The sequence below is a fragment of the Rattus norvegicus genome, chromosome 9 (assembly GCF_036323735.1).
Source record: "Rattus norvegicus strain BN/NHsdMcwi chromosome 9, GRCr8, whole genome shotgun sequence".
NCBI classification, from domain to species: Eukaryota; Metazoa; Chordata; class Mammalia; order Rodentia; family Muridae; genus Rattus; species Rattus norvegicus.
Genome location: NC_086027.1, coordinates 34,666,851 through 34,679,537, shown reverse-complemented (window position 1 = coordinate 34,679,537; position 12,687 = coordinate 34,666,851). Strand labels below are relative to the sequence as shown.

General features: G+C 41.9%; 1 protein-coding gene across 1 annotated transcript in view; it reads right to left on the bottom strand.

Annotated features, from left to right (window-relative positions):
* Window positions 1–5,112: 5,112 nt before the first annotated feature.
* The window catches only part of Lmbrd1 (LMBR1 domain containing 1), an 81,703-nt gene continuing 74,128 nt past the window's right edge, over window positions 5,113–12,687 (bottom strand). The window contains exons 15-16 of the mRNA NM_139189.2: window positions 6,414–6,505; window positions 5,113–6,074 (exon numbers count right to left, since the gene is read on the bottom strand). Of these exons, the coding sequence (NP_631928.2) occupies window positions 5,961–6,074; window positions 6,414–6,505 (206 nt within the window). The 3' untranslated portion in view covers window positions 5,113–5,960. The remainder of the gene's footprint in view (window positions 6,075–6,413; window positions 6,506–12,687) is intronic.

The following is a 12,687-nucleotide window of genomic DNA, read 5'->3' as shown; positions in this document are numbered from 1 at the left end:
TTTTGCACAACACAGAACCCATATAAAAACGAAGACTCAAAGAGTAAAGATACTTGAATGTTTCCATGCTGGACAAAGACTATTGAGCCATGAAAATGGAACTAGATATTAGAAAACTAGTCTCTAGAAGAAAACTAGTCTCTAGAAGAAAACTAGTCTCTAGAAGATGGCCTCGGTAAGTGATGGTGGAGAAGTAGCTAGGAAGATAAGGGTCAGTGGAAAACTTTGTACAGAGTGTACTTTTAAGGGGTATGGGGTGAGACGGATGTTACTTTTCTTCAAGTATGGGGCAGACAGCTCCTATACAGGGGCTCATCTCCTGCTTTTAGAATGAAAAGATGATTAGACAATATTGGGCATGTTCAGGGTGGTATGGCCATAGACAATAAGGCTACAATCAGGGCTGGAGAGATGGCTCAGTGGTTAAGAGCACTGATTGCTCTTCCAGAGGTCCTGAGTTCAATTGCCAGCAACCACATGGTGGGCCACAACCATCTATAATGAGATATGATGCTTTCTTCTGGTGTGTCTGAAGAGAGTGACAGTGTACTTAAATAAATAAATAAATAAATAAATAGTGGACTGGAGACAGATGGGAATGGGAACAGGAGGGATCCGGTGTGGGGAGGATGGCGGGAGGTAAGGAGAGCAGCAACTGGAATTAAAAGGCATCTGGGGGATGATGTGGAAACATAGTACAGTAGAAACTCCCAGGATTCTATCAGGGACCCTACTGAAGGCTCCTAGTAACGAACGATATGGAGCCTGAACCAGCCATCTTTTGTAACCAAGCAACTTTCAGTGTTGGGACTGAAACACTAGTCCAGCAACAAAATCTTCAACCTATAATCTGTCCTGCCACGTATGCTGGGGCAGTGGCGGCATGGAACTTGTGGGAATCCTTACAAGTCCTCGGGCCTCATTATTACCTGTGTTGATTTGAGTTCATTTACTTGATTTTCCAAGTATTCTCTCATTCAGTAAATACTGACGCATTTGCCAGAGATGCTTAAATACTCAGGACAGTATCATTTGAAAAACACCCTGAATATTTATTATATGTGTGAGTATGCAATATAGATACAGGAAAACGTAAGAGGAATTTGTTAATCAGAGCTCATTGACATTTACCTTCACATTAGAAGAAAAGGACAATCAAACTGAGGAGAAAGGCAATGCAAAGGGCAGAACGATGGAAATCAACTCCAATCATGTCATGGAGTATAAGCTATTGTCTGATAAACTTTGTATTCTGTCCTTCACGGCTTCACAAAACCCACTTCCATTAGGTTGGTTACACCCATCATTACATGTTGTGTAGCAAATTATTCATTTATTATTATTATTTTGTGCACTAAACATTTTAGAACAGAAAAGAGGATTTGGCACAAAGCAATTATTAAGTTTTACACTTAATCTATAAGGTCATACTTAATAGATTTTTATTTTTAATGTGGGTTAATTTACCATTCAATTTCCTTAACCATTTCTGCATGTTATTAGCATTTCTCTTTTTCTATTGGTCTCTCACAGAGTACATCCCGACCAAGTTTCCACTCCCTCCACTCCTCCCAACCCGACCTCCCCTCTCAGATCCACTGCTCCTTCATTTTCTTTCAAAACAAGAGTAGGTCTCTGAAGAATATCCAGACATGGCATGACAATGTACAATAAGATTAAGCACAAACCTTTATATCAAGGCTGAGCAAGGCAACCCAGTAGAAGAAAAGGAGTCCCAAAAACAAGTGAAAGAATTAGAGACACCCCCACTCCCAGCCTAAGGTTCTAAACACTTCTACAACTTTCAGAAAAAAACAAGATCAGGTCTGTCACAGAGATATTGTACTCTCTCTTCTAGTTTGGTTTCCATAGTTGAAATACACACCATGATCAAAAGTGTCTTAGGGAAAATGGTTTATTTCACTTACAATTCCTTGCAACAGTCCATCACTGTTGGGCATGAAATGAAAAGGGACCTAGGGGTAGGAGCTGAAGCAGAACTATGAAGGAGTGCTATTTACTCGCCTGCATGGACTCAGCTTGTTTTCTTACACAACTCAGGACCCCTTGCCCAGGGGTAGCATCACTCACAGTGTGGGGCCAGGCCCTTCCACATTGATCATTAATCAAGACAATGTCCTACAGACTTGTTTACTGGCCAATCTGATGGAGGCAGTTTTCTCAGTTGAGGTTCCCTCTTCCCAGCTGTCAAGTTGACAAAAACAAACAAACAAAAGAAAAAACCAAAAAAACAAAAAACCAAATTTAACCAGCATACCCTGTAATAGGAAGATGTTAACATCGTTTCCTCTAAGGTCTTCCCTTTCCTTCTCCTTCTTTCATTTTTACCAACTATCATCTTACTTGCTTGTTATGGCTCGGATCTTAAGTATCCTCTGAAGTTCTGGTTGCTGCTAGCCCGTGGCCCTGTTAAGTGATGGTGAAATCCGCAGATGAGACCTAGCAGAGGGAGTTCTGTTCTTGTAGTGTGCGATGAACAGAACACTGGAACCCCAGCCCTACGCCCTCACTGCTACCGGAGCACAAGTCTGATCCCCACCATGCAGTTTGGTCTTGCCAAAGGGTTGTGGGGCCAGCAGAACACGGACTAAAACATTTGCAATTGGGAACCAAAGTAAGTCCTCCTTTTAATAGGGTTTTACTATTAGGGTCGTTGCTTTGTCACGGCAACAGAACAATGACAAAGTGACCAAGACCTATACATACTTTCAGTGCTATGGCCAACACCGAGTGTGCATTACTCTAGATATGTAACTGTCATAAGGCCTTGGTAGTATACTAGAAAACACCATTTGTTTAAGCTACATGTATGGGAGTGCAGGTCAGGGGACAAGTCTCGGGAGCCTGTTCTGTCTAGGTCACCTTGGAAGCCTGGGATGGTACTCAGGTGGGAAGGTCTGTGTGCAGTCTACCTGCTGATCCACCTTGTAGGCTCATGAAAACATTGCTACACTATTTTTTCTCCCTGGAGCTCCTAACTGGGTCTCTTTATGCAGTAAGATTTCTGTTTTAACTTCTTTTGCTACAGCAGCTCTGTGCTAACTAGAAGTTGGTTCCAGGTTTCTCCTTCCCCTGCTACATCGCTACATAAATGAGTCACTTTGAAGTCTGCACGGGACATGAGGGCCCTCAGTCTTTTGGAAAGTCAATGCTCTAGATGGTCTCTAATTTAGGCACTTCCGTGAAGACTTCAAAGGAGAAAAGCTGTTCGTTAGTGAAAGTCGTGACACTCAGAAGTCAGCTTTATGAAAATAGAAAGTCCAATGCATTCCATCACACCCAGAGAGGGACAAAATAGCATTTGAATAAAGTAGGCCTCTAAACTCGTAGGAAACGAGAGGAGCAAAATAGATACTTAAATTTTCCTGTTTAAACAATAAAACGAGTACCGTGGTAAGCTAAGAAGTTGGACTAACAAAAAAAAAAAAATCCTATGGTAAGTATGTAGAATAATTAGGATGTTTCTAGACTTATTAGGCAGAAAAAAAAAAAAGAAAACCCTCAAAAGATGTACATGCCTCCTGATATTTTAATAAAAGTATAGTTTACATAGGCTTAATCAGCGTACAAATGTTTACAGCTTCAAATTAGCAAATTCACCTATCAGTACTCTCTACATCTATGGAGTTATTCTGGGTCCCAAGAACAATGTCAGAAAGGCTTTGCAATGTGGAGGTGCACATGGAGGCAGTTAGTCACCACACGCTGCCCTGCAAGGTCCTCACGAACAGCCAAGAGCCAGCATCTTCCCTCCTTGGGCGGGCCTTAGAGGAGCAACAAATACCAAGCCCAAGGGAATTTCCTTTTTCTTTTTTTTTTTTTTTTTTTTTTTCCAGAGCTGGGGACTGAACCCAGGGCCTTGCACTTGCTAGGCAAGCGCTCTACCACTGAGCCAAATCCCCAACCCCCCAAGGGAATTTCTTTAGGAGACAAAGGAAAGGCAGCCTGGGCACTGCAAGAAGAAGAAACCATTCTGAGTGTGGCTATGAGGAATCACTCATGTAAATGCAAAGGAAATGGCCAAGAGCTCTGCAAGCAAATAAAAACAGCAGACCGGCCTTAAATACCGTGCAGGAGCTTATGGGTTTCATTTTAAAATAAGTGAAAGCCTTTCACAGTGAAGCAATGAATTAATTCCATTTCTGTTTTAAATGTCAAGAAAAGGCTGAGAGGAGTCAGGGCTTGGCAGAACAGCCAGTGAGGAAGTTTAGGAGCCAGGGTGTGTTAGTGCGCCTTGGCTGAATGACAAACACCACAGACTCAATGGATTGTAAAGCGAGAAAGTATTATCTGACAGCTATGGAAGCCAGATGTTGATGGGCAAGGTGCTGGCAGGGCCAGCTTCTTGAGGTCTTTCTTTGGCTTATAGATGGCCTTTTTGTGTGTCCTTCCATGGCTTCTTTCCCACACTGCCTGCACAGCCCAGATGTCTCTAAGAGGGATCCACTCAACTGCCTAATTTTACCTAGATTACCTTTCTTAATGGCCTCTAATCATATTCTAAGGAAGTGGAGCGGGGACTTCAACATATGATTTTTGGAAGGATACATTCTAACATGGTAAGTGGCACTAAGAGAGAAGGGTGACAGAGTAAAGGAAGGCTGGGCAGAAAAAAACAACACAACTTCATGATGGGCCTTTATATATAAGACTGCCTTGATTTTTAGTTGGCACAATCAGGGAGCCTAATACTGACAGACAAGGCCCTTTGCTATAAACAAACGAACAACAGAGAGAGGCTTAGTGAGCCAATGATGGGATTCAATTCAACCTGCTGCAATTGAAGCAGTAACGGAGCTTACAGACAAGCAAGAGTACAGGGTGAGGGGAAGAGTAACAGATGGAGGCCAAAGACAGAAACTAGGAGCAGAAGGGACTGGGATCCGGGTGAGTCATGTACATGTGGGAACAGAAGCCAAGTCAACAAGAAGGCTCTAGAAGCTTATAGGTGAAGGCAGAGGACCAATCAGTACAGCAGCTGGGGCAGCAGATTCAGCTGCAGACAGGGGTTAACTCTTAGGTGTTCTCCAGAAGCATACAGATATTTTACTGCAAGCATGCCGGTAAATACTTTTCAATGACTCCTAGACATTAGCATATTAAGACTTTATTTTCATCGCCCAGAACACAGTCAGAAGTCACACAACTTTCATTTTCTTTTACAGGTTTCCAAATACTTTCAATGAAAAGCAGCTGAGTATGACGTCATGTAACTTACAACGCTCCATAAACTCATCCTTCAGTATTCATTATTCTTGATATTTCCACTCACGATAATCCAAGTTTCAAAGTCTTGTATAAAACAAATCATATCTACATGGACGGGTATATTCCTGGTATATTCCTGTAGAGACAGCAACACTCTGTGGATTAAGATTTGAACAATAAAACCTGGACCACATCTTAGAAGACCATGGTCTTAAGCAGCTTAATAATTTTCATGAACTCTACTTGAGTCAGACTCATAATTTTATGGAAAAAATTGAAAGCAAGCTGCCATGAGAGTTCCGCTTATCCACAAGCAATACGCGGCATTGTTTAGTCAATCAGGAAGATACTTAAAAGTTTCACATTACTCCAGAAACCCTAAGGCACAAGACAAGTGACTTCTTACATTTTTAAAAAGCAACAAAGGGAATGTACATTCTGTAAGATTTTAATAAATTTAACACTATTATACAATAAAGAAAATTTCCACAGACATTCCCTCACAAACCTGGAAACTTTGTATTTACACAGCATTATAGCAATTTTAAATGTTAATCTATGATACAATAATGTTACTTCAGGAAACATAAAAAATATAGTTCTTTTTAATGGCCATGCTCTCATTTTTGATGAAAGCTAGACAGTTCATTTTAATGTTACTTTAAGCCTTTGAAAATGCATAACAGATATTCGACCAACTTCATTAAGCCCTAGGACAGACAGAAGGCTGTTCATGCAGAGTAGGCGGACGGTTCGTCATCGCTTAAGTCTGAATCTTCATCCACTCCTTCTATGACTGACTTCTTCCCTTTACAGCAGGATACAATCAATCCGATCAAGAACACCTATAAATTCAAATAAGCAGTGTTACCAAAATCTAGACATTAAGCAATGCAGTGCCCACGCAGCAGCTGGAGTGAAGGGCATGGCGCAGTCACTAGAACTTGCCTCACTTGGGGCAGCTAGCGACCTCCCATAACATCAGCTCCTGGGCCCTGATCCCCTTCTGGGCTCCACGTGCGCCTGCACACATGGGGTTCACTCACACACATGTCAAAGGCACCTTTCACAACCTTTCAATGCCAGTGCAGGGGTAAGACTGAGGAAGAATCCTGAGACACACACAAGCTTATACACTTAATTGTATAAAGGAGAGCCAAGTCATGCTTGGCCAATACACTTACCACCAGAAAGGCCCAGTTACCAAAGTAGTATGCGGCGCTGAAGAACCAGAACTTGTGGAGGAATACGTATGTTCGGGTGACAGTACACTGATCTAGAAAAAAGCACATGAACGATTATGTTAAAGTTGTTTCTTTCATGAACCAATGACTCTTTTTGAATCTAAAGGGCTGTTAACCAAAACTATCAGCTAAAAACATAGACAGTGAATATTAGAGATAGGTCTGGGTCTTTTCCCATGACTGCTGTCACTCATAGCCAGCATTAAACTACCAACAATTATCACACTAGGTAGTAAAATGAGTGTCAATATTATAATTTTGATACCAAAAATAAAAGTTTTATTTATTGGCTAACTTATTTGAAATGGAAAAATAAGTACAATATAGAGTTCCAGACAGATAAACAAGACAGAAAACAAGGCTTTCCCATGAAGAAAAACAGGAAGAGTGATCAGATATGTTTAATAGATAATGGCGCTTTGTAAGGAAACTGATTCTCAGGACAGCTCACCCTGGAGACAATTTTATGAGCTCGCCAGCACCTCAGAGCATTCTACTGAAAAAGTAGCTATTACTTCTAAGGAAATACCATTATCATTGTTTACAGAATTGGCAAAATTTACACAGCATTATAGCTTTAATCAAAACCAATTTATATTTTTCCTTCAAATAAGATGTTACTTGAAGAGAAAGAGGACGGTTACTGGATAGCTGAGGTAGATCTTACACTCACATTTACACCCATTATTCCCGTGAAGTTATAAGACACAGATGCGCTTGTCTTAAGTCTGAGGAAATATTTCAAGCTATTCAGAAAGGCCTCTGCAGCACAGCAGGACACAACTTTGGGAAGCACTGTGCTTGCTGCTCTTCACAGGGTTTAACAACCTTCCGCACATCGGGGGGCCTTTATTCTCCACAACAAAACCAACTTACAATGCAACTTCTTTTCCATCTATTAAGAAAGACAGTATGACTTCTGCATTCTTACATCTGAAATGGGCAGGGGCCAAGCAAGCTATATGCAGTTAGGAGACACATCTTGCTGCTGATTAAGAAAATATACCTTTAGTTTATTCTATAAACTGTCTTTCTTTAGTAATGGTAAGTGCCACTATTTTCTTGAAACAAAATTAAGCAGTGAAATTCTGTTGTCCAGTTTATTATTATATAAGGAATCTAAACTACTTTTCTCAATTTTATGGCTGACATGCAGTTTTCTGAAAAAGTAGAAATTAGGTTATATTTTACGAGAATGCAAGACCGGTCTAGATATTTAAACAAATATTTAAAAAACCTAAGTCTTTACTCTGACCATTTCCACTGCATTTCAGCGCGTACTTCTGAGCTGCCAGCACCAATCTCTGGCAGGGAAATACCCAGTAGAGGTGCACCCTCCTGCATCCCCAGCCCAGGGCTAACAGTGGCTCCCCAGGCTCCGCTGCACCCTTCACCAACTGCCCGGGCTCCCTCCCACATCCCACTTCTGTGGGAATTGTGTCTGTTTGGTTTTCAGGCAGGGCCTTCCCATGTAGTCCAGGCTGATCCCATGATCCCCCCACCTCAGACTCCCGGATGCTGATACAGCCCTGCACCACCCCTGGCTCTAAACGCGTCTCTGCCCTCCTACCTGTGGCTAAGACCATGGTTTTTTAGGTGCTGTGAGTTAGTGTACCAGAGACTCCTAGACTGGAAGTTATTTCATCCTCTGCTCCTACCACAGTTTACTCTCACTTCAGTTACAGAATTACTCCATAGAAAGGCACAGTAATGTGATCAACCAGTTTGCTACTGTTCTAAAGTACCCATAGGACACTCACCTGCCGCCATATTCAATATGATGAAATAAAATGACACTTAGGATAGGGCTGGCCTTACTACACTTCAGAGTACTGAACAGAACATTTTCTCATTTTCTTAAATTAAGATCTGACAACAGTCAAAGGATGCTAAGACAATACCCATGAGTACATCTTCAAAGTGAAGGACAAACAGCAGACTGGTGCTGCGCATGAGAGGCTGGGCACCATGGCCTGAGACTTATAAGCGTCTATCACTTGGCCCCTTCGCTATGTAAACTATGGAACCCGTATAGTGTAAAAGATGGTTGTCATCCTTTCTTCCCAGGATCACCACACAGACTAAAGGCTAAAGTATATCGAAAACCCTGGGCTAAGTGACAGTTACTGTTTCCTTATTTTTTGGCTAAGTAAAATGAAATTCATGATTAAAGGAGCTGCAATATGGTTGTGAGGCAACAACTACTCAACACTCTTTGTGGATGCCCCACAGTAGGAGGGAGGCCTAGTTGGTGCATCTGCACTATTTTTCTCTACATAGGGTTGAAACACAACAGGCTACGCAAAACTCAGATGTGACCATTTCAGCAACAAGACAACTGCTGGGAACTCCCTTTTAAAATAGGCAAGTTGAATGCTTGTACAGGGAGAAAGCTATAGGCTGCAACTTAGAAAAACTTGTTTAAAATTGTGATTTGAAGTCTCCCAGGAGAGCATCTCCGGATGTGTGTGTGTGAGATTTGTTTCCACAGAGACAGAAGGAGGGCTAATTGGATGTGGGCGTCATCATCCCCTAGGCTGGTCCCAGACTGAATAAGAAGGAAACAGGAGCCAGCAAGCTGGGCAAGGCCTTTATCTGTTTCCTGACTCCAGACACAATGGCCAGCAACCATACCGTTCCACTTTGATGGAATGCATCTCTTCTTAAACCTAAGCCCAAATAAACCCTTCTCCCCTTTGTCACAGTAACAAAAAACACAACTAATATAAAATTATTTAAAAACCAGAACAGTATCTTCTCTGACTAAGTATCACATGAGCCATATGTGCAAGTATAAAACTATCTGGGAAATGTCACTCAGAAGTCTCACCATGAACGGGCTGAGTAGACAGAGAAGCAGAAGTTCTATTCATTTTAACACTGGAAGACACTTTGGGAGTTAAGACTTGACTGAATTAGAATCTCAGGGCCAGAAGAGGGATTAGAGGACAGCAGCTGAGCCGGCAGAAGCAAGCACAAGTGAAATCCAATCATTCTTCCCCAGAGGCCTAATAATCCACTCAGTGACATTTGAAACTGGCTTAACCCGGATTACTTGGACCACCACCAAAACTGTATCTTAAATATTTTTTTCCCAACCACATTGTTTACATGTTTTCCATGTTTTAATGGTTTGCCTTTGATGCAAGGTTTTTAAAATTAAGGTGAAAATAATGTTAGTGTTTGGAAACAAACAGTGTTTGTCGTTAAAATCGAAGCTACCCTAAAAATCTATGCACAAGCGTACAGCAGCATTTGTTATCATTATATGCCTGCTATATAGGGTTTATTTACATACACTCAGAGAATAATGCTTGCAAACGAGCTCTGTGCTGGTACTTCATGCCCACGAGATGATTCCCCACTGAACAAAGGGAGAGGTCCTTGTTCACCATCTGCCAATGTCCAGCTGCTCACCTGAATCGCCAGCATCTAGCATACCGCTGGCTCTTTAAGGTATCTGGGAAAATGACAGCAAAACAATTTAACTTTTCTTTAACCTTCAATGTCAACTTAAGGATGGAAAGATGGCTCAGTGGGCAAAGTGCATGCTGTGCAGTGTGAAGACCTGAGTTTGGAGCCCTGTAATCGGTGTTAGCAGGCCACAGGAACGAGCATCCATAGCTTCAGCTCTCTTTGGGGGAGACTGTGCTGATGAGAATCCTGAGCTCCCATAGCCTGACTAGCATGAGTCATGCAGCTGTGAATGAGAGACGCTGCCTCGACTCTCACACAAGGTGGAAAGTGAAGGGCAGCACCAAAAGTTGTTCTGACACACACACACACACACACACACACACACACACACACACCACACACACACACACACACTCACAGACACACACACACACTCACACACACACATACCACACACACACACACACACACACACACACACACACACACACACACACACATACACAGAGACAGACAGACAGAGACAGACAGACACTGAATTGGCAGATGACCCAGTGTAGGGTTGTGTTTTAAAATTAGAAGCACTCAGGAATCTGTGGCTGTTGTCATGGAAAATGGCAATGTTCTCACTATACTAAAGACTGAATGTTTAGCATGAAAATTTAAAGCTTGCTTTTCTTTCAGAGTTTACAAGTTAAGAGCTGAGCAGGGGCACCATGGGCACACGAGTGAAAGGGAAAGACTTAAGTCTCAAGTTTGCTCCCTTACTCTACTGTTTCTCACATGCATCAGAGAAAAACAGATGTAACAAAACATTGTGTCAGAGCAAGCATTATTTTAGCTGATAATTTGAATATTTATTATACATTTGCTCCTTTTCATACCACTAGCTAAGGCACTTTTTAATGTATGTTGACTTCCACTAAAATAGCACTGATTAATAACTATAATAACAACACTTCTTATTTTAATAAGCAGCATCAATGTTCTGCACAGCTAAAAGCATTTCCAGGGTTTCTGGGTAAAAGCAGGTATAATCACAATTGAGCCATCACGTTAAATTATGACTAAAAACTAAGTTATAAATATTTAGACTCTGCATTTGTAATGATTTATATTGATAGGACACACTTGATCCTGTGTACTTTCCACCTGCACCCTATCTCAGTTCTACCTTTCAGGACTCTCATCTGCACTCTAGGGTCCACTTCAGGATCGTGCATCACATCTGAGCATGTCTCCTTTATGTTCTTACTTCTGCAACGTTCTCTCCCTTTGCCTTTAAGACAGGAGCATTCTGAAGTGCCGAGGCTAATTACTGTCTGTACTGTACTGTGTGACTCTTTGGGTCATACTACCCACTGCTGTCGGCTGTTGTTTCATGAGGCGCACACAGCCCATTTGCGGCTCAGCCCTGCTGATTTTGCTCTCCTGACGCAGACTTTGTCCGATTCCTCTGAGTTTCAGCTACAATTTTCTTCTTCCTTACAACTTACTCAATGTCGCCTTCATCTGAGTCACTTTCAGTCACCCCAGTTATAATTATTTCAAATTAGAGTCATACTCTGTGTTGATAAACCCAACGTTACTCTGGGCAAGTCTTTAGCCATAGTCACTTTCTGGCAACATCTCCTTTCCAGTGCTTCTACCCTGTGTCAAGTCGACAGTTAAAACTAAGTAGCACACACACAGAATTAAGAAGACATCCATTTTTGCAAAAAGACTCAATAAGAACTGGTTAAATGGCAAGCCCCTAAGTGTCTCTTAGTATGAGTCTGCATTAAGAATTAGATTTACATACGATTATTAAGGCTACTTCAAAGCTCCATTAAGATAGGGAATTTCCTTCATTTTACAATTCCTTTCCTTAATTCTCTAGTACTGCAGTTTATTCTGTTCTATTACAACAGCACTCACGAAGGCTTAAGGCTTTCTAATTATCAGGTACTGCTGTTTCAAGCAGCTACAGCACTGACCAGTGCACGCGGCATTTTCTTGGGTACTAAAATGCTAGTCTTCTGGCCCTCTCTCTCTCGTTTGGGTCTTCTCTAACGACCTAGGTTTACCCTGTGACAGTCCCTGTATGTTATCCCCGACTTCCATTACTCTCTGCTCGGAATGAGCATTCACTGTATTTAGAAAGCAGCACCAGCTTTGTTTTCCAATTTTAAAGGACAGATGATGTAATACTGTTAGACTGCTTCTCTCTTAAAGGAAAACACAAAAACACTAAACACAGAGGGAAAACCTAGAAGATTTGGAATCTGGCCCCAATTCTTGAGTCCCTTCTCTCAGAGTCCAGTCTGCATCTGCCCCAAGAAGGAGGTGACTCTTCAGGTGACGTCCCTAGATGATTTCTTTGTAATAGTATGGTTTATAATGCAGGAGTAGATTAAGCTCTTTAACCCTAACCTGTAGGGTAGTAGGTAAATGGCCTTGGGCCCACAGGTTTGCTTGTACCTGCTGGAAGAGAGCAAACAACGTCATGACTGTTGGAGTCAATCATATCAGTTCTGTTGACTTAAGACAGGCACAGATTGGTAACTGGTGTCATTCCCTGTATCTACTCATCTCCGTCATGAGCTGATTTTCAGATCAACATTTTATCTGTGCAGCCTGGGTTCTGAGTCATCCTGGATGATGTGCTCATTTAGTGCAGAGAGCAGAGGTCAGCCCTTTCTGCATAAGATGCTGACGCACCGCTGCTGTCCTCACGGCCTTCAACACTAGCATTAGTCACAGGAGCATTTCTGACCTCTGCTTTCCTGTCTCCGACACATGGGCTCTTGTCTTCTTC